Consider the following 27,849-nt stretch of genomic DNA (forward strand, 5'->3'; position numbering starts at 1 on the left):
CCTGGACGCTTCAAAGGACTTGTAGGAGAAGGAGGGGTTCAAAAGGTAAATTCCATTTTCTGTCTTAGCATTTGGGTCCACAATGAATAATTATCTTTCCCCACCTGATTTTATTTTAGGTTGCTTTTTAATTTTTAAAACCTGGGGAGTGCTGTTTTGAAAGAAAAGTATGCCCAAAACCCCCTTCACTCACTAGGCTAATAAACGTGTGTTCCTATACACAGTATATAAGATGCCTTTTATTTTTCTCCCTGTGCCCATCACAAAGTCTCTACATTTCCCTTCTGCACTACCAGCACTTCTCTCCATGGCATTAACTTTTCCCTTTAAATTCTTTTTCGCTTCATTACTTATTTCACAACCTGTCCCAGGTGAATACAGCAGAAACCCAGGGCCACAAGCAAAGCTTTCAGAGTCGCAGTATGCACACAAGTTCCGAGCGCAATGGCTCATCCGTCGGCTCCCTTTGGTAGCAAGAAGAATGTCAAACCACAGTCTTTTTCCAAAAAAACATCCTTGGAAAACTACATCTGCCTATAGTTACTAGAGCTTCATCCCCCCCTCGCAGGGCCAGCTCTCAGCAGGGGAAAAGAACCAGCAGCCCCGGGCACTCCAGACTGTCTCCACAGTACAGTGGGAAGGCTCAGCACACCTACCACAAGTTCAGGCTGTTCCACAGAGAGGCACTGCTTCTGGCACTGGTTTGTCCCTACCACCACACTATCTCTGTCCCAAGGGCCTCACCAAGGGAGGCAGGGATGGTAAATAAAGGAAAGAAGCACAGAGGCATCTTCTGTTTGCTCATGGGGAGGGTCAGGGCGCACAGACAGCTGCTCCCCGCGCAACCCGGACACGTCCTGCCCTGCACAGGCACAAACTGTGTGCCTAGGAATAAATAAAACACCTTTCTGGCTGCTTGGGACTCTCAGGGAATACCAAAAGGTGGCTCTTTGATGTCCACACTTCCTTCTAAGAATGCCAAAACCCTGAAGCCAGTGTTTCTCCTCCTTGGGTTGTCACTTTTTGTATCACACTTTTAACAGGGAAGCCTGAAATGAGCACCACATCTGAGCAGGCCTGGAGATGGGAGTCTGGAAATGCTGAAGCTCTGTCAGTAATTGAGTTTTGTGCAGCCCTGAAAGGAACAGTGAGTTGGACTTGATGGTCTCCATGGCTCCCCTTCCAACTCAAAATATGACTCCATGAGCACCAGAAGGGTCCAGCATGGTGGGGGACTCATACATTTAGGTATCAGGTTCTACTGATGGACTTGGAGACCCAATTTCTCTCCCACTCATCCTGCAATCCTGTCATTACAGGAATGTGCCCTATCAAAGCTTCTCCCGCCTTTTTCATTAGGGCAAACATGTTTTCTCAAAGAACAGGTCTGACACACACATCACACCAAGGTGGCACATGAAACCCATCCCAACACAACCAGTTACAGAGACCGTAAACTTCTTGGATTTAGATTTTATAACAAGGTCTCTAAACTTCCTAGTGTGCAGAGTTCCATCTCAAGAGTCTAGGACATGCTCCAATACAGATTTATACCTCTTATAAACTAATTCGGTCTTGCTGATACAGTCATGAACCCACAGGTCTGCAATGCAGGTGTTTCACTGAGTGCTACAGTATGCTCTTAGAAATCAAATTTCCAGAAGGAGCATGGGCTCCTTTCTACATATATTTCACCCTACTAATGAGTGTGTTTGAGTCTGCTTGAGAATTTTTTTTAATTAGATTTTACTGTCAAGTAAAAAAGGTACCTGATGCCAGTTGCCTAATTTACTTTGAAGTTAGTAAGACTTTTTTGTAATGCGCTACCTGCAAAAAAAATTTTTTACAGAGTTTACACTGTGCCAGCAATGTACTGGAGTCTAAAAATGTCTGTTTAAACTTCTTTAAAAGCCACCTTGGGTGATGATACCTCAAACCTCCTTTAAGTGCATTAGAGCCTTCTGCTGAACAGTGCCAGGAAACTCACAGGATGAGCCCACACACAATTAAAAGGAAATTAAAATGAAAATCATTTTTTAACATCACATCTCTGATTTCATCTCTTTTTAAATCACTAACTCCAAATTTGCACTGAGTCTTTCAACACAAATCCAAACCCAGACTTAAGAATAGTAATTTATTTCAAAACTACAATTAAAAAAAATACCTTTTACAAATAAAATCACTAGTACACTAAAGGAAAAACAAGTTTCAAACAGGTATTAGCATTTGGTATAAATTATCCTCCTCCATTTCTTTCACTTTAGAGTATCATGGAAGATGCAGCAAAGTGTTGTCATGATATAATGAAGTCATGTTTGGAAATTGTGAGTTATTTCAGGTAAGCCTTTGTGTTGCCAAACTAGAATGTAGCAGCACTTAAGACTGTCACTTTTTATAATGTTTGCCTATAAACTTTTTTCCAGTGTGGGTTTGAAATGGTGCCCAAAAGCAAACAGAGAACAGGTGGGATTCTGAGGCATGAATCCACCCAACAGCTTCACTGCGAAACTCAACCAGTTCAAACTGTTCAGAAATTCCCAGCAGCACATAAACAACCTATGCTGCAAAGTTAACTCTCCCTGGGACACTACATGAGATTTTTGAACTGCTCTGAAATTTAGGGACAAATTTTGAACTCATGTCCATGCTGTACCAACAAACCAGCAGCTCCCCTGTGGCTGACAGCAGGGTTCTGTCCCTGCTCCACAGGCAAGGCTTGATGACCTGCTATCACATCCAGCTCCTCCAGCCCTTTTGGAAGCTCTGCCTTGGAACTGGACCCTCAGCCATCACCAGAGGCCTGTGAACCAGCCCTTTGCTGGGTTTGTCAGGTTAGATATAAGGAAGTTTCTACAATGAGGGTGGCACAAGTTGCCCAGAGAGGCAGTGGATGCTCCATCCCTGGAAATATTTAAGGCCAGGCTGAACAGGGCTCTGAGTGGTCTGCTCTGGCTGAAGATGTCCCAGCTCATTGCAGGGAGCTCCAAACCATCTAAGGAGGCATAGGAATCCTTTTTAATCAAATCCTGCAAATCCTGTAACTGTGGCACTGGTTCCTCCTGCAGAGGTGCACTACCTGACGTGAATTACACCTGTCTGTCACCCCCTAGAACACCAAACAAGCAACAAAGGCACATGCAGAATGACTCTGGGTGTTCCTAAAAACTGCAGGACAGGGGACACTGCTTCTGCTATTTTCTGCTCTCAGCCACATCCTTATTTGTAACAGTGGTGCACACAATGTGTTTAAACTTTATAGGTGGAGCTGTTGAACAATACTGCCATGGAAAACCAAGCTGCTGTTAAATAAACAGCGGTGAACTTTTTCTCTGCCTGCTCATACAGCCTCACAGCATGGTTTATGCCATCCAGCCATCAAGTGGAGTAAAGACTGTTTGTATAAAAGCCATGACCACAATAGAGGACTGGGGACACTCTGACTGCTCTATTTCAGATTATTAAGATATGCAATTGTATTCCAAATCATGTTTCTGTTCCAAATTCGGTCACTGAGAGGTTTATACTTCCTTAGGTTTTAGATTTATTATTATCATTATTATTAGTCTCCATTTAATAAAATGTTAACAAAGAACTGCTTATCTTAAGTCTCAAGTCATTTAGTTACTTAGTTACAGAGCCAAATAATGAAACCATCAGCTAATAGCTAACCCCAGCAAAGATTCTCACACAACTCTCCAGAACACAAAAGCCTCAGACCCCATCAAGCCACTTTCACTTCAAAAGGCTTTAGTAAATAACTAAACACTCACCACAGTGTGCCCAGAAGGGTCAACAGACCTGACCTGTCAAGAATCCAAAAGGTTCATTGCAAAATTGAATGTCCCCACAGGGAACACCATGCTGCCAACCACCACCACCACCACTGCTGCTGCTTCTCCTGCCCCTCCTCATGGTTCTCCTGTCATTGAAGGAAGTCCAGCAAGACCACAGTGGATGAACAACATGGAATGGGGATGTCAAATAGGTCTCATGACTTTGCAAGTCAAGCCCAAGGCTTTAGGCTCTCTGCAGGAGGCAGCCCAGGTATCACCAGCCAGGTGTGCAGCCTTCCCACCCACCTCCCAGAGACAAAATGATGGGATTATCTCTTAATTTAAACTGGCAGACCAATATCAAGAGGATCTCCATGGCCTCTTCTGACAATGGATGATAAAATCAGCCTGCAAAAGACACAGCCACCAGTTTAAGAATGCAGAGAGTCATTCCTGGCCATGGTGACCATCTCCCATTAGCCAACAGCAAAACAAAGGCTCCTTAGACAAAGGGGCACAAAACAGTGTTTGCAATTCATCCATCAGCTGCTCCAAAGCCACTGGATTCCTGCTGTCCCATTGGTACTGCTACCATCAGCCAGCTGCCAGCTCTGCCCGGCTCTGCCTCTGCCAGGCACCATCAGGAAGTCTCTGTTCTGATAAAACACTTTCCAAATTGCTACAGTTCCTCCCAGAATTTTAAAACACTAACAGTTTATTATTTTTTAAATCCCTTGTCCCTGAACAAGACTCCAAAGAGCACGAATCATTTCCCCTCCATCTAATGTATAAAAACATTAGTTGCTCGAATCTGAAGAAAAAGATCTGGGCCTTGTAGAAAGGCTTTAAGTACAAAACTTAAAAGAGCTATCTATGATAGCTACAAACATAAATATGTAGCAGATTCTACATCTTTACTTGTTCCTTTAACAGAAACCCCTGGGCTGCTCTATTTGACAGACTTTCATGAAACAAAGGGCCAGATTCTCCAAAATAACTTTTTCCTGGCATGTTCATTAGTATTGTTATCCTTATAAAATATGGACATAATCATCTGATGGGTAAAGAGATGAAACCAGACCAAAACCAAAAAAAAATTACGTAAGGAACAGGAATAATCCTCTTGCCCTGGAAATGAACATTTGCAAAATAAAGTTGCCACATCATACGTGGCTGGTGCTCCAGCAAGTGTGGAGCTTCCAGCCACACTGACCTGGACCATGTCAACTCCTACTGAGTGCTACATATACTAAAACCATCTAAAAAAAAGTGAATCTCCTCCAATTGCAATAACTTGCCAATGTCATCATGGGTAAGGGAAAATATTACACTGCACTATATCTTGTTTTCCTAAGCTTTGAAGGCTTAGAAAAATAAAAAATTCTGGTGAGCAGCAAAGCATTTTGCCACTTGTGTACTCCTTGGACAAGAAAAAAACCTTTGCTAAAACCAAAAATTATCCCCATGTGATTGTATCCCATCTGTCTTGGGTCAGCAGGGAACAGTCCCCAGGCAGCATTTGGCCCTGGCTACAGCCACCCAGACCTCATCACAGCCAGCAGAGGAGGGCAGTGGGACCAAACCCCACGAGGATGTTGGCTGGCACAGGGTGAGGGACATGAAAATTTTCATCAGGGCTTTGACCAAGCCAAGCAGTTGGGTGGATGTGTCTCACCCACCCCGTGGTTAAGGAAAGATTCAATCCCAAAGAGAAAGAAATTATACTTGTCTAGGCTTCGTGCAGAGATGAAAAATTCCTACAGCTCGTGGCCTGCTTGCTCCTACCTGTCTTTATAGCCGTGGTTGTTGAGTTACGGCTGCAGAACCGCGCAACCTGCGTCAAAAACGCCGAGTATCACATGCTCCTGGGCTTGGCCCTGTGCTCTGTGCTGCTGGAAGCCAGGCCAGGGAAGACTCAGAGCATGCCAAGTTCAAAGTAAACAGCAGAGAGACCAGCGAGGCCACCTCCTGCTGCTGGGAACTGCCCTGCCACTTGTTCCTGTTTGTCCCCATTCCGCACAGCCTGCTCCTTGCAGGGTGACGGGTTCTCTACACAGCAGCACCATGGAACTGGTCTGCAGATAGGGCAAGAAACAGGAAAGCACCAGGATGGCTTCTGCACAAAGACTTGGCAACCATCGAGGGAAAGAGCACCCCCAACCTTGAGAAGCCACACCAAACCCCCTAAAATTACTGTGCTGCCTTCTGTAATATCATCAGTTTGATGAGAAACTAAAGGCCATCTTCAGGATGTGAATGCTTGGTTCCAGCATTCACCAAATCTTGACCACTTCTGTTCAAGCCATAAACTCCACCATCTGCCTTAAGTAACAGAGTGGGAGTCTCTCTGCTAAGCGAACTGAGGAGTACAACAAACCTAAGACACATGTAACACAATCTCAAAAATAATTAACTGCTCTTCAAACTCATTACAGAAGAGTCTTCTCATGTAATCTATTATACAATACAAAGGGGAAATTAATCACGTTTTGCCAGAACCTCAAATGAAAAGCTGAAAAAAAACCTAATCTTTTCTTTCTAAAAAAGCAGAATTTGAAACTAAGAACATTTTCTTATTGTTTCTTCTTTCAGCAAGAGCAGAACTTCAAATCTCCCTGACTGAACTCTGCATGTAACCAAGTGGCAGAGCAATTAAACCAGCTCCTGTTGTTCAACCCAGCCTTAAATTGTGCTTGGGAAAGGCTCCATAATAAGATATACAGCCTTGGGAAAACGTACAAGCACGTATATTTGGTTGCAAAAGGTTTTTCTTGGGCTCAGTATTTTCTTCCATCTATTCCAATCTGTAGCACTTTTTCAGATTCTTTATTTGCATTTCAAGAGCAACATAAAACCTGAACAGAACGTAGCATAGATCCAAACATAAAAACAGAACCTTTTTCTTCCAGGTTTGCCAAAGTCCATGCTCAAGGCTATTACTGCTCAATGTGCAAAAGAAATAAATTACAACTGGGAGGTTAAAAATTGCACAATTCAATGTTGCAGTTGTTAGTTCTGGATGCAGAGAACATCTATTCAGATTCCCTACAAGCAAGTCAGCAGTTGTTTCTTTTGTACACGGTCCCATTTTTACTTGACTATACAAATCCTCTTAATTTTAGCAGCTCGTCTGGAAGTCTCATCTTGCCTGTTCCCCTGAAATTCATCTCCCCCCACTTCCTAAAACGGGATTTGAAAATAGGCACTGGAAACAATATCCCCAAAACATCCTCTCAGCATTTTGGAGAGTCCCATCCACAACACACAGGGGTATAAACCATGGGATATTCTCCAAACACTTCAAAGCCTCAAGGCATACCAGGCTCCCTTTCAACCCAGAGCAATATTTAGGCAAGAGGCATCATAGCTTGTTTCATTCCAGCTCCACACAGAGGACAATCTCCAGTGGGGACAAAGAAAGAGCCCTGAAGTGAAAAGCCAGGCAGCTACCGGCCCTTCCAGGTGGCACACAATGCTCCACCTGAAATTCCAGACACCTCCATCACTCCTGATGGTACCAGTGGCTCCTGGGCACTTTGCCACACTAATGGAAGAGTGCTCAAACCTTCTGAATTGCCAGAAGAGCTATTACTGAGCTGTGGTTCACTGCAGATTTATTGGAGAGTCTCCATGTTAATCCTGCACGGCTGAAATACCTGTGCTACACTGCTGAGCAAACAGTATCAGGGAAATCTGGGTACTTCAATACTGTAGTATCTCAACAGCACTAATTTTCATAAATAAACAATGTTTAACAGAACCATGCTCAAGAATTACTCAAAATTTGAACTGGGCGTGAAAAATTATTTTCAAGAACTGTCAGGTGGCATTTAGGATTAGATGTCATGTTACTTTCCTTGAAACAAATTAAATATTGCAACACTGAGCCGGGCACTTTCCAAACTTGCAAAGCCAGTCTCCCAGAGCAGGTTCTGCTCCTGCCCAGCAGCAGGTCCTGCCAGCAGCTCACCTCTCCACACAGCCCATCCTAAAGGAAGCCTAGCATGACTTTTTCTACCTCACAACTTTTCATTACAGTTTAAAAACTAAGTTGTCGCATAGTGTTCTGATCAATTTCTGTCTGTCCAACCACAATGGAACTTCCTCCAGCCTTGTCCTGGTGGGTGCAGCCCACCAAGGCATCCCCAGCCACAGCATCCCACTCTAACCCCCAGTCAGAACCAGACACAAGTCCCGTGGGAGAGAGCCTGAGGTGTCACAAAACTCTTCTCCTACCTTTTCCTTCCATGTAACAAAACTCTATTCAAAACAGAACGGCTAAGAGGAAAAAAAAATTCAAGTACAACCAAACTATGATTTTCTTGTTCTCAACCAGCCTCTCATGCTCATTTTTCTCCCTTCCCGTCCTCCAACACATTTCCCTTTCCAGTAAACCCTCACAAATGCAAGCCATTTCTTTGGTACAAAGGAATTTTCCCCTCTTCCCAGTTCTTGTGGCTTTGCTTGACAGGGTCAGTGTCCCAAACTGATGAGCCAGTTCTTTTGTGGGGGAGGAAAAGCAATAATTACACACAACCTGCAACGTGTGAGGAGGGGAATGAAAGTAGGTCAGGTCTCAACTCCTCAGCTTCACTGGGGTTCACCAAATGCTTTCACTTACAGTCACTTTAAAAATACAATTAAAATAATAATAGCACAGCAAGTGAACAAAGCAGCACTGTAGAATTCAGCTTTCTGTCCCTTTCTTTGATATGGATAATTGCATTTATGTGGTGACAAGAGGCACAAAAACCTAAACCAGCAGAAAATGAAGCCCACAAGACACATTCCAGTATCAGGTGTTCTGATATTCAGAAGTCCAGGAAAAACAAAACCATTAAAAAAGGGTTCTTTGGGGGAAAAAAACCACCAAAGAAACCACCAGTGGTAATTAAGAGATGGGAAAGGACAATCTGGAAACATACATAATTGGTTTACGTATTATAAGGTGGTTTTGAAAGTTAAAAAAAAAATCCACATTAAAAAAAATCCACTGCTCTTACAGAATCTTGTTTTGCAGCTGTCCTGGTTGGGAAGCACAGTCCCCAAGGAGCAAATGCCAAGGCAGTTCTGCTGACGCTCCCAGCCCCGACTGAAACCCGAAGGGCCAAACTTCCAGAACAGCTCTGGCACTCCCAGCGCACGTTTCGTAATTATAACAGGAGCTGCTGGCTGCTGAACTCCTGCAAATCTGGTCCTTATTTAAGATCTGACTCTTACAAAGTCGCTCCAAAGTTGCTCAGTTGCTCCAACTTCTCTTTCAATCAGCTTAAAAGTCAGTTTAGTCCCTGGTACTGCAAGACGGCGGCTGTGATTTGGGGAGCATGCTGTGCCAAATCTCCCCAAAAAAACCCACTGCAAACACACCCTGCAATGTGCTGAACCCAAACTCAGAGGCCTCACTTCCAAATCAGTCCCCAAATTGCTCAGAGGATGATTTTACACTGAGAGGCTCCATGCCAAACCAAATACTGCCCTGTTTCCCACCAACACAAATCAGTGTCCTCTGCAGAAGATGTTCCCACTTGTCCAGCTGGGATTCATGGTCCCTTTTCAGCCTGAATTTTGCACTTCTTTAATTACACTGAAATAAATTTTCTCCCCTAGTCAAACCAGGTGTGCTATTACGCACAGACAAGACATAACTTGCCAAAGTGGGTGATGGTTCTTTTAAAAACACAAGATTTAAACTGCTCAGGAGCGCTGTTTCGAAGAAAGTCTCTTCCACTCTAAAGATTCAATTTTGAAGAGTCTCAAAATGTTAAACACTTGAAAATCTGACACTTCCAATAAGGAATTTTTCTCTACAAATGAGAGAAAAAGACATAGTTCAGTATTTTTCTAACATTTCCATCCAATCCAAAACTAAATACTCATTTTAAGAAAACATTAATCTCTGAATGTTTTTGTTTAAAGCCATTTAAAGATCATTTCTAGTGAAGCTGGGAAGCTGGATATAGAAATAAGCTCATTAAGGGCTACGCTATGGTTATTATTAAAACACCACAATAGTCCATCTTCTCATGCATACACAACCTTGCATAACTGGAGATGTCAGCATTTTCATTGTAAATTCTGCTTTCAGAGGTTTCAAACTTGCCTGTAAAAAAGTTGCTATGGTCTGAAATTTGTTGCTATTTCCCTGCCAAGGAAGAACTATTTTAATATTAGGAAATATGAAGCTATGCGTTCATTGGAGTCGGCCGCACTGGTTTGGAGTTTTATCTATACAAGTGGTTTTAAAAAAAAGAATAAAAAGATAAAAAAACCTCACAACTCAGCATCTTTGAAAATCTTCTGGCTCAAAAAAAAAAAACCCAAAAAAACAAATCCTCACTAAAGGAATCAAATTCCCAAAAGTTAATAACTATTATACTCCTTCAAAAAGCTTCAGCTGTATGGCAGATAAGCCTAAAACATGCAATTATTTCTGCTACTTTGCAAAATAGTAGCCACACTGAGAGACTACCAACTCCCAGCGTCTCATCAACACTGACTGTAAATAACAACCCTACCCATGTCCAATTAGTTTGAAGCTCAAGACCATGCCCCTGCTGAAGGGCTGCAGATTTTAAACACAGAATGGACACATTAAGACTGATTTAATCTGGCTGCTTGTACAATTCCCCAGAATCTCAGCTAGCAAATCCTGTACTGGGCCAAATAACTTACTGAACCAGATCCCTGAAAGGGCAGCCAGCCCTCACCCGAAGCTGTGGGGATGTCACATTCCTCCATAATGGGCTTTAATAATTGCCCTTCCATGAAATAAAATTAAAAGGAAAAGAAATTAAAAAGATAAAGCCGACTCTGATTTAACTAATAGGTTTGAATTCTTAATTTAACTTGCAGATATCAAAGCCGCTGCTCTCGTTTGAAAAAGAAAAAGCCAAAATAGAACAGCCCAAAGGGAACCCTGGGTGAACCATTTGCTTTATTTTTTTTCCTACCACACTAGAAGCAGCATTCTGGTGCTTCTACACCACCTCTGTCCCAGGAAGACGACGGATGTGCAGGGTCCCCCCAGCCCTGTGACCTCTCGGCAGGGTGGCACTGGCTGGGGATGACCCATGGGGACACCCCAGGATGGGGAGTGGGACAGGGCACATCCCACCACCACAGCATCCCTCCTCCACACACTGGAGCACCTCACAAAACCCCACATCCTGCCCCAGGCAGGTCACAGCAGCTAAAGAAGGATCTCCAAGTGGACATGCTGACCACTGTGACCACAGGTGGCATTAATCTTTAAGCACTGCCAACATTTTGACAAAAATTAAGGTATATTGCTCATATGACTCAACATTTTTGTAGGTGCTGTGCTGAACATACTTATTTTTGGATGTTGTTTAGCGTCAGCGAGTGGCTATGACTGAGTAAATCCCATAGAAAAACCCATAATTCACTTCCACCATAAGCACACATCACCCCTTAAAGGGGATCTCTCCCCTTCCCTGCTGCTCCTGGGAACCTCCCAAATTTAGGACCACTCTGAACTACTGTGTTTTCCACAGGACACAGAAATAGGCTGTCCCTTGTGGAAAGCTTAAATTAATCCCTTGAAATTTGACCTAAATTAAAAGAATTGAAACGCGTTGTCACCACACCGGGCGGGGGCTCCGAGTGGGTACTCCAAGAACAGTGTCAAGGCATTGCATGAGGGTGAGAGACCAAATTAGCTCCCCAGCAGGATGATAACACACAGCCTGGGCAAGGGGAGGTCAAGGGAGAGCTCACTATTTATCAAATATATGTCTAAACTAATTATTCAGTTCACAAAGTAAGCCTTGAGCCCATGTGTGCGGTCAGAGCCCTTGTGAAACGCTGGCTATCATCAAAGGCCTGGGCACACACAGCTCAGAGAATGCTGCCTTTGTGCACGCTGGGGGAGGCTTGTTTCTAAATATTTAAAAGCAGAAAAAGTCTCTCTGCTCCCCTAGGACGAAAAACATGTATGTAAACACTTGATGTGAGATATAATCTGAGAGCTGACAGTCCCCACAGAAGTCCTACAGGTCCTGTTTCTGCTCACACAGCTCAACAGCCCCGGGTTTTGCCATCACTGCTTGGGAATAAAGCACCACAGCTGAGATCCACCACACTCAGGATCCCACAATATCAGCACCAGCATTACCACTCACAATGGATCAAGATGCCATTTTCAGTGTAAACACTTTCATACGGAGCAGAGTAATACCCAATGGTCACAGAGGGAGATTTATTTACTCAAGACTGACTGAGAAGAGCCAAAAAGCACAGCACCCCCTTAATGCATGACATCTTGCACATATCCATCAGCTGATTACTCTGCTAGATAAATACTGCCTAAACTAAAGCACACACTTTAGTATTTTTTATACACAGCCAGACACTCTGAAGAAAATTATTTCAAATGCCCCTAAAGTTACACATAGCTGAGAGAAGGTATTTTCTCTGTTACACCCAGAGGAACAAATCTCAATTCCTGTTAATGTTGTGTACAGCTTTTCCAATAGTCTGAGTCACTAAGACAATAACCAATAACAATCCAAGCACCTTGTATTAAAAATAAATAAATGAATGCAGACAATTCAGGGCATGTCTGTGAAGGAAGACTCAGGAGCAGATCAGCAAATGTCACCAAAGGTCACGGCCCTGCCGACCTCCTCAGCTGGCATGAAATGCCATAGCTCTAATGACTGCAGTCAGCACCCCCACTGAAGATTTACATTATTGGAGCACCTGACCCCCCAAATTAGCTGTGTCCAAAACGCTTTGGCATTTACTAAATTAAAAAAGACGTCTGCTCTGTCTTTGAAGAGATCTTTTGAAGGGTTCTTTTTGGTTTGGGCTTGGAGAGCTTGTGGGTGGCAGTGATAGAACCCAGAGAAGGTGATTGTGTAAAAACTTGGTTGCGTTTTGGTTTGTTTTTTCTTATCAAAGGGTTTCATGAAATACATAAAGGAGGTTTTATTTCCCAAATCTCAGATATAAATCCCACACAATTCCCTGTATTCTGCAGCATAAAAGCTCTTATTATGCTATTAACTTAGAAGCGTTTTCTGATTTTTTTTCTTGTTTCTGGTAATGATTTAGGTTCTCACATCTAAAATTGTTTCACATCAGTAACATTCCTGCCCAGGAAAGAAGTTTTAAATCTTTTTTAACAATTTACTCTTTGATAAAACCCAGATTCCACCCCCAACACATTCAGTGTGTAAGAGACAAACTCAAACTGTGCTTTCCAAAATAATAAACGCTATTCTTTCCCCGAAAAGTTGCAAAATTATCAGTCACCATTCAAGAAGTATTACTTTTCTTCCTGTAAAACACTTCACCAGTCTTCAAATACAGTATTTCTGACTTAACCCTAAAAACTAGGGGACCTTACTACAAAGCTAGTCTGAAACCAGAATTATTCATGATTTTGTCATTCTCCTGAAAAGCCAAAAAGGCACCAGATGTTCAATTAACAAATCATACAGTAAGTGGCAACAAGAGTTGGGTTTTTTTTCTTTTTTAAATCTCAGGTTACCTTCAAAAGAAAAAAAAAAAAACACAAGCATTTTTGCTATCAACAATCTCTGTGGCTGACAGATGACAATATTGCTATTCTTTGAGAAATTTTTTTCGGGAACATTTGCTAGGGAAGAGGGCTCATCATCTCTAAATAGTTCATCCCCTGCCATCAATAAAAATGTACTTGGAGTGGATTCTAAAAATGCGTTAGCTGGTGACGTCTATTTTTAGAGGCAGTGGATAGAAACAAATAAGTTTTGCATGAAGAATTATTAAATAAAAACCAAGCTGCGTCCATGGACATGAGTAGTAGAATGTGTAAAGGCCAAACTCTCTGCAGCAAGCTTGCCAGGTCAGAAATGCTCTGTGGACTATTAGATCAGCCTGACAGCTGAGTTATTGGATCTGTGATCACTCCTCCAAAAGACAGATACAACCTTATGAAAGAAGCCTCAATTCCTCTCCCAGATGCTCAGAGAGCAGCAATGATCCAGCACAACACAGCAAAATCATTCTTCAACACAATCAGCCCACAACAATAAAAAAGAAGCCCCTCCTGAGTACTCTAGAGAAGAAAACCACTTTGCAAAGCTTGAGGAACAGACAAACCTAGAAGAACATACCAACAAGTGCAGGCTTAAAATAGGAGATTTTTTCAAAACACGTCTTTCAATGTGAAGGTCTAGATTGGCCTTTGCTCTCACAGCAATAAACTCCAGCCCTTCTATTGAGATCTCAAGATTCACACCTTCAGAACTTGTGATCCAGACACTGGAAGTTTGTCCTGAGTACAAACACCAACAAAGCTGCAACAGCATTTCTGCGGAGTGCCTAGCAAAACTAAACATTCACAAACGAAAACTACCAAGATTCATTTTTCTCTGGACTCCTCAGGTTAAGACAATCCCAAAGAGCAGCAGCCACTCGTCCACTTCGCTCTTTGAGACAGCAACACACAACAGCACGAAAGTGCCACGGACTGGTTTCCTTAAAAACCCATTCCTGAAAACTTTCATCTCTACACTTTGATTATACAACGTGATGACAGTCCCAAGTGAAATCACTGACACCACTGGCTTGCACAAGAATAAACAAACTCACGCTTGTACAAACACAGCCTGGGCGAGAGCAGGGAAAGTCAGAAACCGTAACTCTCCAGGGCTGCTCTGTTCCTTGCCTTAGATTTACCAGAGCACATGGAAAGATCTTGACTGCTATTTCAGATGACCAAGCATTTAAAATTAACTTCTTTTAAGGAATTAAGTATTCGAGAGTGATTTACCTTCAGGTTCCACCGTGGTGTCTTCAACAACTAAATTAAATGAAGGTCGAGCCAGGGAAAGTCCAGCCATGGTGACCACCACCAGGCAGATAAGGCAACCCGAATCCCAGCTGACCATCTTTTTAGAGTAAATTCCTGGTCCATTTCCATATCTCCATGTGGACTTTAATCCCATCTGAGCACCTCTAGAGAAGCATGGAGAGAAAGCTGTGCCTTCGGCCAGGGTAATGCCTCCTCCCTTGGAACGACGGCTGCTGCTGCGGGGAGGAGAGAGATTTAACACTGTCAGCAAAAACATCTCCAAACACAAACCAAAAACCTTCATAAAGCCTCAAACAGAGCTGAGGTGAGAGGGAGGGGAGCAGGAGGACGGGAAAAATAGTTTTCCAGCTTCAAGAATATGTGAAAAGTGAGTGACTTTTCATCTTCTGTTAGCAGTTTCCATCATCACCTGAGGCGTAACCAAGTCCTCCTTGTTTTCACAAAATCACTTCTCAGCACATATTGAGAGCTATTTTACTGACAGAAAAACATACAGGTTTTCAAAAATGAGAGGCACACACATGTGCAGGCACATAACCTGTAATGCTACAAAATTACCACAATTATACAAATTATATTCTTGTTATTGTTTGAAGGTTTATGTAAGCTTGCCTTGTTTTTCATTCCTTCACCTAGGCAGTTCTGCAGCCAGATGAATTTGCAGGAATTCAGTAATTTTCCACAAGAAAAACAGTTGAAAAAATATACTGCTTAGACTTGGAAAAATCTGTAAGACTATTTCAACTCAGGACTTTCAGCTCCCCCATGGATGTACCTTCTTCTGACTCAGTTTAGTGTCCTTCAGAAGCCCCTGAGTCCTGGGCAGGTGAAAGGCTCAAGTCTTTGCAGTGATATTGGTTTGCTACGCTGCATTAGAGGCAATTAAAATCTGTATAAAATATGGTACAGATTGCAATTTTACAGGAGACCTGCCCAGCACCACTTTCCATCCATGCATGCCAAGCTATGTGCACAAAACTTTCTTTGCTCCGTCTCTCAATGATGCTTATTGAGATATATTTTTCAGAGGTGGGAGGAAAAAAAGTCTATCTTATTCACAATAAAACAAATTTAAATGGATGGAGTTAAGTGGCAATCCAGCCATTGTCTAACAGAGAAGTGGCACCAAAAGAACTGGCACTCCCTTCAGGGGACCCTGTTGCCTCCACACTGAGATGATGCCAGGTGAGGGTCAGAAGAGCATCCTCCTCACAGGGTGATTTAACAGCTCAAGCAGAAAATTAGACCTGATTTTCCGCTTCAGAAATAAAAGTAAAACCTCAGTAAATGGATAAAACAAGCAACTGCAGCAATTGTTCTAATCTGGTCAATGATTCATCTTAGATGTGATGAAACTCAACTGAAATTTGGAGAGTGCTTTCTGGAAGGGGAAAAAATAACACAAAACCTCTTTTTCCCTCCTGTCCTCAACACTTGAATATTAAAAAACAAAAAAAAAGTAAGGGAGTGTGGAGATAAAGTAAGCCTTCTCCAAACTCGTCATTGGGATTTGGTGTGGTACCTCAACAAGCTGAAACAGGGACACAGATTCTCCTTTTATAAAGCCAACCATTTAAAAAGTTGATTCTGATTTTTATTAGCCTTGTGCTAGCTGCCACAAAGTTCACAAATGCTGTTGAGGCATCTTTTATCTTGGGTACGATACACAGTAACTTCTGGAGTCGGTAGAAACAGGTTTTGGATGGCATAAATAAGTCACTTGAGGAAAACAATACAAGGTGAATCCCTGCTACTTCAGGGCAAGCTTTTCCCAGCTCGGTTGGTATCACCTCAAAGCCCTGTCCCTCCTGCAAAGATTTCAGCCTGGCTCCAGCACCCCAGACCACAAGCTAGCAACTACCATTAAATTTCCAGTGAAAACACCACCAGACCACTGCACAAACATTTGCCAAGAGCTTGCCCAGCCCTTCTCTAAATAAGCACAGAGCAGGTGTAGAGCTGAAGAGAGCTCTGTCTTTGGGGCCAGTCTGTGTGTGGAGCAGGAGTGGAGCAAACCCCCCTGGATGCCACCACCCAGCTCCACTGCCCACCTCCCTGCTGTCTGGCAGCCACAGCCCTGCAGCTCAGTTTATCCAGCTGTAAAGTGGGTAGAAACCCCCAATTAACAGCCTGGGTGTAATGCTGATTTAATTTCCATAAATCATCCTGTAAACTCCGATTAAAGTCTAAGTTGATAAATGCAAGATCCCATCATGGTTTTGCAGAAAGAAAACATACCAGAACGCCAGCGTGTATTTCAGACTCCAAGAGCATTAATTCCACTGACATTCCTGCCGTTTCAGATTTTCAGGCTACACTAAACCCCACTGAAAGCACATTTGTGGTTCCTATCCTCATCCTAAAGCCTGAAGTGCGGCACAAGGCTACTTGGCCCCGCGTCTCCTCACCTGAAAATTTTTGTTGCCTCCTGCACCTCAACATCTGCCGGCAGAAAGAAGGGATTCTTCACCCACAGGGCAGCAGCAAACCCAAAATCCCGGCTTGCAAAGGTGCAACGACGCAAAAATCAGAGCTCTGCACCCATCCATGGAGCCAAAGCACTCTACCACCAGGACAGCAAACAGGCTTCAAGGGTTGCCCTCTCCCAAAAGAAGTGGAGTCCAGCGAAGGTGTAACGAAACCAAATTCTCTTCGTAGTTTAATAGCCACAGTTGCTGGGGGACGAGTCCCTGGAAAGACCTCCTGTGCTGGATAATTATGTACCTCTATCTCAATGTTTGGAACACAGCCCCAGCATGCTTTTTGGCCTCCACAATTCTGGCTTCCTGACTACAATACCATAATCCCTCCTGGAGTCTCAGACTCAGTGAAAGCCACACGTAGTGTTTATTTTTCCCCTTGAAAGGGAACTGTGTCTCTCTTCTCAGCCTACACTTTGGGGAGGAGTTGTCAGCCCCCAATGATTGATGGCTCTCCTTGCCACTCGCTCATCAAGTCAATTTTCACCTCGTCACATACCTGCCCAAATTTTCTTTGCCAAACTGACAAGCATGGGAAAGCAGACTGGTTTGGGAGCCCAACCAAATTCCTCCAAGCTGTACTTCAGTTTAAACACACTCGCACACACAAACAAGTAGTACTTGTTCAGCAGTGGCATTAATTAAATTCAATGCTCAGTGTTCTTTTTAATCTACTTGCATTGTTGTTTATAAGATGTTTATCACTCCCCAGGGACAGTACGATTTGTAGAGTATGTTAACCAAATCAATACATTGCTCACTGTATAACTTTTCAGCATCTTTCTCAATTAGGCGGGGAATAGCAAAATCGGAGTGAAATATGGATCTTCCCTCCACAAAGAGACCTCAAGCGCTCTAAAAGCTCAGTAGCTTCGTCAGAAAAATCCAGGTAGATGAAGCTTTAAAGCTAACAGCTTTATGTACACGATTCCATTGACAGAGGAATTGTGTATGGACAGAAAATGCAGAAATATACATCCGTCTATAAAAACATATATACACATATATAGCTAACAAGACTCTTCAGCAGAGTTCAATCTCCAAGCAAATCTGAGCATCACAGCTATTAAACATTAATTCTGAAGGACTAATGGGAACCGGCTGGCAGCTTCAGTACTTTTTCATTGTTTGAACTTCTTTCATTTGCTTTCCAGGACTATCCTGTTTTTCTCAAGTCTTTTGCCACCAAGAGATCGGGGAGGGGGGGAAAAAAATCTGCATTTTAATTGACATTCCAGAGAGCGGGAGAAGTCCAGAGGCTGCTGATTGCTGTCTATTCAGCCCAAACAGGCTTTTCAGATGAAAATGAGAAAAGGCTAGTGGAAGATTTACAGGGATTTGGTACAAAGGAGACAATAAAGTTTTAAATGTTGATAGCGTTTCACACCGAACGCATAATGGGTCCCAGTTTGAAGGGGCCGTTTTGCATTTAAATATATATTTCATTGATTTCTCTCCCCCCTTATCTCAGACGGGGCGGTTGTGCTCCCGCAGCACGGCGGGGCAGCACCGGGCTCCGAGCCCGGACCGGTACCGAGCTGGGGCTGCTGCTCCGGGGCCGAGCCCCCCTTCCTCAGCCCGTGCTGCCCGTCCTGCTGTCACCGCTGGAACCGTCCCCAGAGACACCCGCGGGGATGCAGGGAAGGCAGGGGAACAGCGCTGCTGCTCGGGCTTCCCTCCGCACCGCAGCGGCCACCGAGTGACCAGAACCCGACCCGCAGCTCCAGCAGAACGGAGCCCCGGCACATCCCGCCCCGAGCCCGCACCGGGGGATCCCCGAGCCCCGCACCGGCACATCCCGCCCCGAGCCCCGCACCGGGGGATCCCCGAGCCCCGCACCGGCACATCCCGCCCCGAGCCCGCACCGGGGGACCCCGACCCCGGTGGAGCGGGCACACAGCGCCGAGAGCGCGGCGGGACCCCCAGCCCAGCCCCCCCAGCCCAGCTCGGGGCCGCCCCTTCCCCGGCCCGCCCGCTGCCTTTACCTGCGGCGAGAGCGCCGGGCGGGCTCCGCTCCGCGGCGGCTCCCGGGCTGGGGCGCGGTGCCGAGCGGCGGCTCCCGGGACGGGGCGAAACTGCCGGCACTGCGGCCGCGGTCACTGCGCGGGCGGCCCCGGCTGGCGAGCCCGCAGCGGCGCAGCGCCGCGCATCCCCCGCGGGACGCGCCCGGGGCAGGCAGGAGGGCGGCGAGGCGAGGCAGGAGCCGGCCCGGCGCCCCGTCCCGTGCCGTGCCCTGGCTCGGCCGCAGCGGCTACCGCCTCAGAGGGGCGAGCCCGCCGTGCCCGGCGCCAGCTGCCTCCTCCCCCGCGCGGGCATCGCCGAGCAGCGCGCCGCGGGTCCCGCTCCGCTCCATCCAGCCGCCCGCCCCGAGCCGCCGCAGCTTTGTCACGCCGACAGCCCCCTCGGGTGGGAGGTGGGTTTTCTCTCCCCCCTTTCCCCCTCTCGGCGCACTCCTCCGGCTCCTTCCTCCTCCCCCGGTCACTCCCCCCGCTGCAACCCGAGCCGTTTCCTGGACGGCGCTGCCGGGCTCTGCCAATCGCCGCCGAGCCCCTTCCCCCGCCCGGCCCTCGGGGGTGCGGAGCCGGGAGCCCCCACCCCGCCCGAGGGTCGCGGATGCCCCCGCGGCGCGGACCTGGGAGCGCTCGGCGGCACCGGAGAGGGGCAGGAGGGGAGCGGGACTCCCAGCTCCGGACGCTGCCTGCCCGGGGGAGCGGGACAGCTCATCCCGGGGCCACCGCGGCGCTGCAGGGGAGGAACCCCGCGCAGCTCCCGGACGGGCGCTCCGCTGAAAGTTTTCCAGCGGGTTGGAAAGGAAAGGAAAGGTGGGGAGCGCGGAAAGCGCCACGGCTGAGGGTGAGCCCGGGCTGCGGCGCTGCCACCCCGGCACTGGGCAGCATCTGCATCCTCACACTACAATGGTACCAGCTCAAAAGCGGTCCTCGAAATCTCTCCTGAAGTGTTTCTGGCTCAGAAGCCATGGCTGGCCTGTGGCCAGTTCCATCTAGAGAGGGTGGTCGGATAACAACCGCCCCAAAAATCATCCTCGTGGGCTTCTCAGTCCAAAGCTTGATTCCAGCTGCCCCGTCAATTGGTCTGACAGGGCACATTTAATACCTGTGTGGTGCCCAAATGGGAAAAGTTGTCAAAAAGTTATGCAAACATCATTTGTTTGGACACACAGATTTAAAATTGCATAATATGGGTATTCAGAATTCAATATAGCTTAGCCTGATCCTTGCTTAATAAAACATTTGCTTTAGATACCATCAACTAAAAGGTTTTGAATATGGAGTCTGTGTAATGCTTACTTGTGTAAAGTCAGCTTGACAACAAAATCAATAAGTGGTGGTTGCCTCAAATTTAATCAGTGTTGATCAATTTAATGTTACTTTATTTAAGCTCTACTGTACATTTTATATGTTGTGTGCGGTATTGATCAAGGGGATTTTCAAGGACTAAGGCCACACATCATAGTGTAAGACTATTTACACACACCTAGACACCAAAAACTTGAAAAGAAGTTTTCTGTTGAGTATGTACTTACCTCCCAGCATGTATTTTCCCACCACTACTGCAGTCTTTATGAGGAATGGCAGACAAATTTGTAATTGATTGGAAACACAGGTTTAGTTTTTTGTTTTTGTGGGTTTTTTTTTTTTCTGTTGTTGTTGTTCCTAAAGCAACAGACATCTGAATGTTCTAATTGAGAAGCTGAGATGTCACAGTCAAGATCCAATTTTCCCAGCACCGGGCATGTCCATCGCCCATTGAAAACATTGTTAACACATTCTCACATAAATTATTGTCTGGCACAGGAAGCTGCAATACCTTTCCCCATTCATCGATATCTTTGCATACTCTGAAAGAAAAGGAAGCATTCCACTAAAAATGACAAATCAGAACACCTATTTCCAAGGTCTGGAAGCACTTGTCAGAATTTATTCTTTTGGAGGATGAAAAGATAGCAGTCTATCAATAGCAGCCTTTTCTCTTAAATGAGCCACATTCTCCTAAAGTGGCCCACAACAGCCCAGCTCCTCAATCTGAGAAAAGCAGAAGCATGTTTGGAATTAAAGGGGGGGAGATCAATTCTGTCATCATATTTAGGCTTCAAGAGATCTCAGTGGGCCCAGGGAGCCTTTCATAGCAGTTAGGCTGCTGAATGAGAGCATAATCTCTTTACAGTTTTTTCCTCCTCCTCTCAAAGTGGCTGGGATCCTTTCTGTGAGCCCTCCTGCACGTGAATGGTGTGGCTAATAAGCCTATTAATGAGGTTCCACAGCAGAGTGTGAATAGGTAAATAAGCCCCAATCTGTTGAGGTTCAGGAGCAAGGGCAGTAAAGCCATCATGAACTAAAGGTGACAGTTTGAACTGAAATAGGAACAACAGCTCCAGGTTTCAGGCGAAAGAATAGACAGACAAGGCACACATTCAGGCTCCTTCTACCCCCTACCGAGTCCTATTTTCTCTCCCATTCTTCCTCCTTTATAAAATGTCTTGAGTAGTCACCCATTTTTTCAAAAGCTCTTGAGACGTCCTTTTTCATCCTGGCAATGATACATCAATAGGGAGGAAGGAAAATGAGGACACCAATGCTCCTTTGCCCCGCAAGTTTCAAAAGCAGGAACAGCGCTGTGTGCCCTCGCATATGGAAGCGGGGGAGGAGAAAGAAAGTTAAATTGAATCTTTCAGCCCTGCCAGCTCTTTGTCGCTGCTGTCAGCCGAGCTCCGGTCCTCCCTCTGCACTCAGGCAGGGATACAGTTAATGTTCAACAGGGGCAGGGTCCGAGCCCTGCTCCAGCTGCAGCGAGGGCACAGCTGGGCTCGGCCAAATCCCCAGCGAGGGGCACGCAGAGGGGAGGAGATGGATTCATCCCGCCCAACATTTCTGTTACCTGGTGGGTAAGGTGAAGATGTGCCTGACTTCGGGCTGCTCCCGGGCTGGACCCAGCAGAGCCCAGCTCATCCATAAAAGCCTAGCTGGAAGGGATGAAGGCAGAAGGTTCAGCAGGTGACAAACAGCTCGAGAGATGGGGTGAGATGGGCAACCAGCCCCTCCGAGTGATGTGGGAAAAGTCACCTCGGAAAAAAGCACAGCGCAGAGTTACTGAGAGCTCTCAGTTCTACTCCTCACAGACTCTCTGACATTTCTTTCAAGTGCTGGAGGTATCAGGGCAGCCAGGGCTCCACGGGACCCGGCTCCTCCGCGGAATTCCAGCGAGGAAGCAGCCCTGGCTCCTGGCACGGTGCACACAGATGGCAGGGGAGGCCATGGGTACCCCGGGGATGGAAGTTCTGCAGCACTGATCTGTTCTCCTGGTGCAGGACCTGCTAACATGCCACAGCTCCATCTGATGAAAACAGGAATAAAATACAGGAAGTTAAATTAGGAAAAAAATGAAAGAAAATGAAAGCCCATACATTCAAGTCTTAGAGGTCTATGGGGAGAAACTCTAGATCCAAATTCAACCACACACATCACCGAGGGTTTTCTCCATGAAAGACAATGGGAATCAACAATTCTTCCCTGTTATTCCAACTGTCCCATCCAAAAATTTCTCCTGCCTGTGCTAGATATGATTAAATGCTTGTCTAAGATTTCTTTTTATTTTCTAATTTTTTTCTTTGAAGTTCTTCCAAAGCTAAGTGTCTAAACCCAAACTTTGGCAGCTAAAATATTTACCTGGTTTCTAAAGTGTTTATGGTTCTCTTTCCAGGCATCTTCAAACTTTTTTTTTAGGGTACCAAGAAGCAAATCATAGGAACCCACTTCTGAAAATATTTTTTTTCAAAGACAGGCAAAGTTGCTCTCTAGATTTTTCAGTGTCTTAGGGAAAAGTAATTTCATAAAAGACCAATCCTGTTCTAAAATAAAAGCTACTACTAAAAGAGAGGCTTCCATAGTAGCCCTCAACAAGTATTACTTCAAGAGGCTGATAAACTGAAAAATTGAGATAACAATTAATTATCTTAATGCAAATAAATCCAATAGTTATCCATGAAAATGTGAAGCAGATGGGCTACCAAGTTCTTTTGCAGGAAAATGTGTATGGGAAGGGGGAACTGCAGTTCCTGGCCCATCAAAGGATAGTTTTACTGGGTGTTTATCAAACAAGGAAACCTCATTTTGGTTAAGATAGAGAAGGGGGCAAATTAAGTGCTTTTGTCTATCAATTTTTGATCTTCCTCTACATTATGAACAGCTGAATATTCTAGGAAATGCTTCTTCAGGCAGTAAAGCTAAGTAGTTGAGAAAAAAATCTTATTTTGACTGCTGCTTTGTCAATGTCTTGTAATGGCATTTGAGTATCAACACTCCCCTTGGATTGTAATGCCTTGTAGCCATGTAACCTTTCTGCTGCTCCTCTCATTTTGTGTGTCTTAAGGAAAATATTCCAAACAAATATTTGTTGTTTTCATTACAGTGTTGCAAGATATATTTAAACAGGAAATATGATGTGTTTTGAGCAGGGTATTACACTGGGATCCTGGACATTCAATGATTTCTGCCCTTCTCCATTGGCTTTCCTGGGAAAGGCACTTAATTTGTCTGTGTCCAAGCTCTCCAGCTATGAAATGAGAATAATAGATGCTTCCTGTCTCCCACCCTTTATCCAGTTCATCTATTTAGATGGTAAGCTCCTCATCTCTGACCATGTTTTTATGCATGGCTTAGAACAATAGGGCACTGATCTCAGCTGGAACCTCCAGGCGCTTCCATAATGCAAATATTGAATACTAAATAATCAAAATAAAAGAAAATCCTCCATTTATTATGTATTCCCTCATAAAGAATTTGTCACACACTGTCCTGGTAGAGCACCCCTGGCTCTTGGGGAACAGTGTAATTTCTAAACAGTGGAAAGCATCATCCATTGGAGAAGATCTTTTAACAGGGAGCTCCTTTAAAGCAGACTGCAGAGAAACCCTGTGAATAAACTTCTGAGTGCTGAGCAGGGCACAGCAAGACAGAGCCAGACTTGTAAAAACGAGAAGACAAAGGCTGCAAAGAAATTTTCTCCCTCTGCTACAGAACTTGGGTATATTTTGCTTGTTGGCCCAAGCACTTCTCGTTTCTGTTTCCAGCTGATCGATACCCACTGGTTTGTTTTACTGGAGCCCTGTGTCTCACTGGACCAGCTGGTGGCTGTGGCAGCTTCCCCCGCAGTGTTACATCAGATCAGATTCCTCTCTGGTGACACCGCAGGGTTCAGCAGAGGTGCTCCAGCTTCCAGGCACAGCCTGGGAGCAGGAGGTGTGAAGTCAGCCTCACACCAGGGCTCGTGTTACAGTTTAAACCCTGGAAGGAGCAGGAAACTGGAAGGCAGGAACCCACAGTGTGGGCACTCTATTCTTTCTGGGCAGGGTGCTGTGACCCAGCTGTCCCACAGCTCCAAATCCCAACAGATCCCTCCTGCTTCCCAAATCCTCTGCTGTAGTGCCAAGCTCTGTGTTTCCAGTTCTCTCTCCCACAGGCCCAGGTGCAGACACAAGCAGGCACAGTCACTCTGTAGCAGTTAAAAATATAAAATAAAAGTAATTCTCCTACTTCCCACCTTGGGTAATAAAGCACTAAATGCCTACAACTATTTCCCTGCCTCATTCTTCTTTACCCTCAAACATCTTTCGAGTCAGCATTCTACAGACAGTTAATATTCTTTCTCCTCTCCCCATCCTTTGCACATGATTTCCCTTCCCTATCTCCTACCATAGTTTTCACAGGAGTTTGCTTCTTCCTTTATGTGTGTTTCTCAGTGAAAGCCATGCCTTTTATCAGCTCCAGTCCCCACTGGATGGCCTCCTCCTCCTCCACTTTGCCAGGTGATTGTGGTACCCACAATTTCACTGGATTGCCTTGGAGAGCAGCCAGTGATCTGCCCAAGAAGGTCTCCACATAAACATCGAGGTTTAACAGCCCTCATTTGTTAACTCTGTAACCAGGTTCACAAGCTGCAGTCCCCAAAAATGGGATGGCAAGGTGATGGTCAGGCAGATAAAATCCAAAGACAATTTGATACAGGCATGGGGAGTTCCTTAAAGTGAAGTCACAGAAAGGTTTCCCACACTCAGACCTAGTGTCCTTTTCTCTGCTCCCACAGACCCAGAAACACCCTTTTCTCCTTCATTCTTTTCTGTTTTAAATAAAGGGTTGCAGGGAAGCTTGCTTTGCATGAAATCCAGACTTTCATTACTGAATATTCATATGCATATGAATGAATATTCATATATGTATAAACACACAGCCATATTTCAGGGCTTGAAGAGAAGGCCTGCTTTTGATTTAGACAGCCAAGTTGAGGTCAGATTCCATTTCTTAAAGGACAGCAAAGGTCGTGTTGGCAATTGCTGGATGAGAAAAACCCAAAAATCCTCATGCTGCTCTCCTGATGCCAGCTGAGCAGAGATCCTGCTGGAGACTCCCAGGGCTGCTGAACTCAATGGGTCAGGAAATGTTTTGCACTGTGGGTACAAGTAAAGAGGCCAGAAACTTGATTACAGGGGAGACTTAGTTAAATATTCACTGGGATTCATTATGTGAAAACCACTAGAAAGGAACAAGTTTCTACAGGAAGGGTAGGGCTGTTTTATTCTTGCTTCTGCTGTGAAATGCTCCTGGTGGCTGCCGAGCCCAGCTGCTGTCCTCTAGTGGGAGGAATACAGCAGGTCCGTGAGGATGTGCAGCAATGCTTTTGATGGTTTTTAATCCTGGTGCTCCTTTCATTTCCCAAGGAGACCATTTTAGACTCAGCCCTGTCCCATGGGTGTCCCCCAGAGGGGTTTCATGACAAATAGACTCTCCTTACCTTCCCCAGCTGGATGAGTCCCAAAATTTTGCAGGTCCTTTGAAAAGGGCCATAATGTTGGTTGGTGACAAAGGATAGATCTCAAAAATCTCTTTAAAAGGGGAGATTTTAAACAGGACTCCAAATTTTTACTGGAATATTTATCCTCCTTACCTGCATATTAGAGCAGCAACACATCTGAAAGCAACAAATTCAATTTTGGCCATAGAGGACAAGAAAAGAGTAGTAAGGAGTGAGGAACTGGAGAAACACCGATTCTAGATTTATAGAAAGCATTAGGTCTAAAAGGAGTTTTTCATGGCATGCAAAGGGTGAAATCCTGTGTTGGCCAGCGATGTAGTTCTGCCTTAAAAACATACAAGGCAATTTCTCTCCTGTAAATTTTATTCCCTGAAGCCTTACATTCAGCAATCTACTTTCTGAGGGGAAAAAAAAAAAGAAAAAAAAAGCAAAAAAAAAAGCATCAGCAGTCCCGCCCTGCTCCACATGTAGCAACAAGCTCCTGGTTAATTCTAGAAAACAGAGAAACTGAAACATTTTAAACAGAAACTGCTGTGATTGCCAGAGTACAACCAAGGCGGGTGGGGGGGAGGAACAAGCAGTGAAAAATTGAGCTAAAAGCAAAGGAGCTGCATTTGTAATTGTGTTCAACAGGAAAAACATCATTTACAGATAAGAAATAATGCAGGTTTAACCCTGTCTCTGCAAACAAACAGGCAGGAGCAACTACAAGCAATGGGTCGTTTTCCATGCCACAGGGGTGCCCAGGGGTCAAGAGAAGGGACAAACGGGAAGGAGGAAAGGAAGGTGCTCGTGTGATGCTCTCACTAAAACTGTCATGGGGCCAGGACATGATGGGGAAATACAAGGTTTCTTTGGGGAATACAAGGTTTCTTTTCTTTCCTCATTCTCGCCTTGAATATCCAGGTTTCTGTTGGTTTAAGGGGTAAGGAGAAGACCAGGTGTGTTTTCCAGAGACATGTGAAAAATGAGGTTAACCCCCCCACTTTCCTCAGGGAGCAACTTGCGAAAGATCCCAGAGGAAAATCATGCTATGATCCCGTGTGCTTAGAGACAGCCAGCTGCTTTGTGCTTCAGGAAAATCTGTCTGGTCATTGGATATGTTGAATGCTGGGTTTGGTACTGAGACTTCCTTTTCTTGGATGCTGAGAAGATCACCATCCTGGCCCAGCAGAAAAAAACTTCATAATGCCCTTGCATCCAAAACTCTGACAAATCTGCCGCCCATTTGGAGCTCTTCTGTTATAGAGAGAATGGTGGGAGAAAGGAATTAACTCCACCAGAGGGAAAACTCTTCCAAAATCCACATATCCATGTTAGAATCATGGAATGGTTTGGGTTGAAAGAACCTTTAAAGGTCAGCTAGTCCAACTTCGCCTGCCATGAGCACCTTAAACTGTCCAAGGTTGCTCCAAACCCTGTCCAGCCTGGCCTTGGACACTTCAGGGATGGGGCAGCCACAGCTTCTGTGAGTGCTGGGTCATGTCCAGTTTTCCTCCCCCTTTCCAGCCTGCAGCACAGAGCTGCAGCTGCAGGAAGGGATAAGCCTGATGCTGGAGGAGAGGCAGGAGCCTCCAGGCGCTGCAGACCCCACTCCTGGGGGGCTGTGCTGCCTTTCCCTGTGGGATCTGTGGGCTGGGAGCTGAATCTCATCACCAGAGCAGTGAGGAGAAGCAGTGCACAGCTGTTTGCATGATACATATCTTAGGAATAAATAAACCTCCTCTCCAGTGCTGCTGCTTTCTAAACATCTATAGAGACGTGCATTCACTCCAAACATACAGAAAATAAACAGAAAGGAGCTGCTCTGTAAACCCTCCTCCAGCCAAAAGCCAGCCCTGCAAAAGTGTCATCTCTCAACAGAATCCAAAATCTCATCAGACCCTGAAATTTGTCTTTTTAAGAAATGCTCTGTCTCCATTTTCTGATGCAGAGACATCTCAGA

At 45.1% G+C, this 27,849-nt stretch overlaps 1 protein-coding gene across 11 annotated transcripts in view; it reads right to left on the reverse strand.

The window, feature by feature from the left end:
- The window catches only part of FGFR2 (fibroblast growth factor receptor 2), a 79,939-nt gene extending 60,427 nt beyond the window's left edge, over window positions 1–19,512 (reverse strand). For 2 of the 11 annotated variants that reach the window (XM_030950995.1, XM_030950988.1), the window contains exons 1-2: window positions 19,064–19,512; window positions 14,557–14,813 (exon numbers count right to left, since the gene is read on the reverse strand). In XM_030950995.1, the coding sequence (XP_030806855.1) occupies window positions 14,557–14,731 (175 nt within the window). In that variant the 5' untranslated portion in view covers window positions 14,732–14,813; window positions 19,064–19,512. Of the gene's footprint in view, window positions 1–14,556; window positions 14,814–17,006; window positions 18,199–19,063 lie in introns of those variants that run through there. The other 9 variants (XM_030950992.1, XM_030950993.1, XM_030950996.1 and 6 more) reach the window with 7 other exon arrangements.
- Window positions 19,513–27,849: the final 8,337 nt, after the last annotated feature.

Source organism: Camarhynchus parvulus, chromosome 6 (assembly GCF_901933205.1).
Source record: "Camarhynchus parvulus chromosome 6, STF_HiC, whole genome shotgun sequence".
Taxonomy (NCBI): Eukaryota; Metazoa; Chordata; class Aves; order Passeriformes; family Thraupidae; genus Camarhynchus; species Camarhynchus parvulus.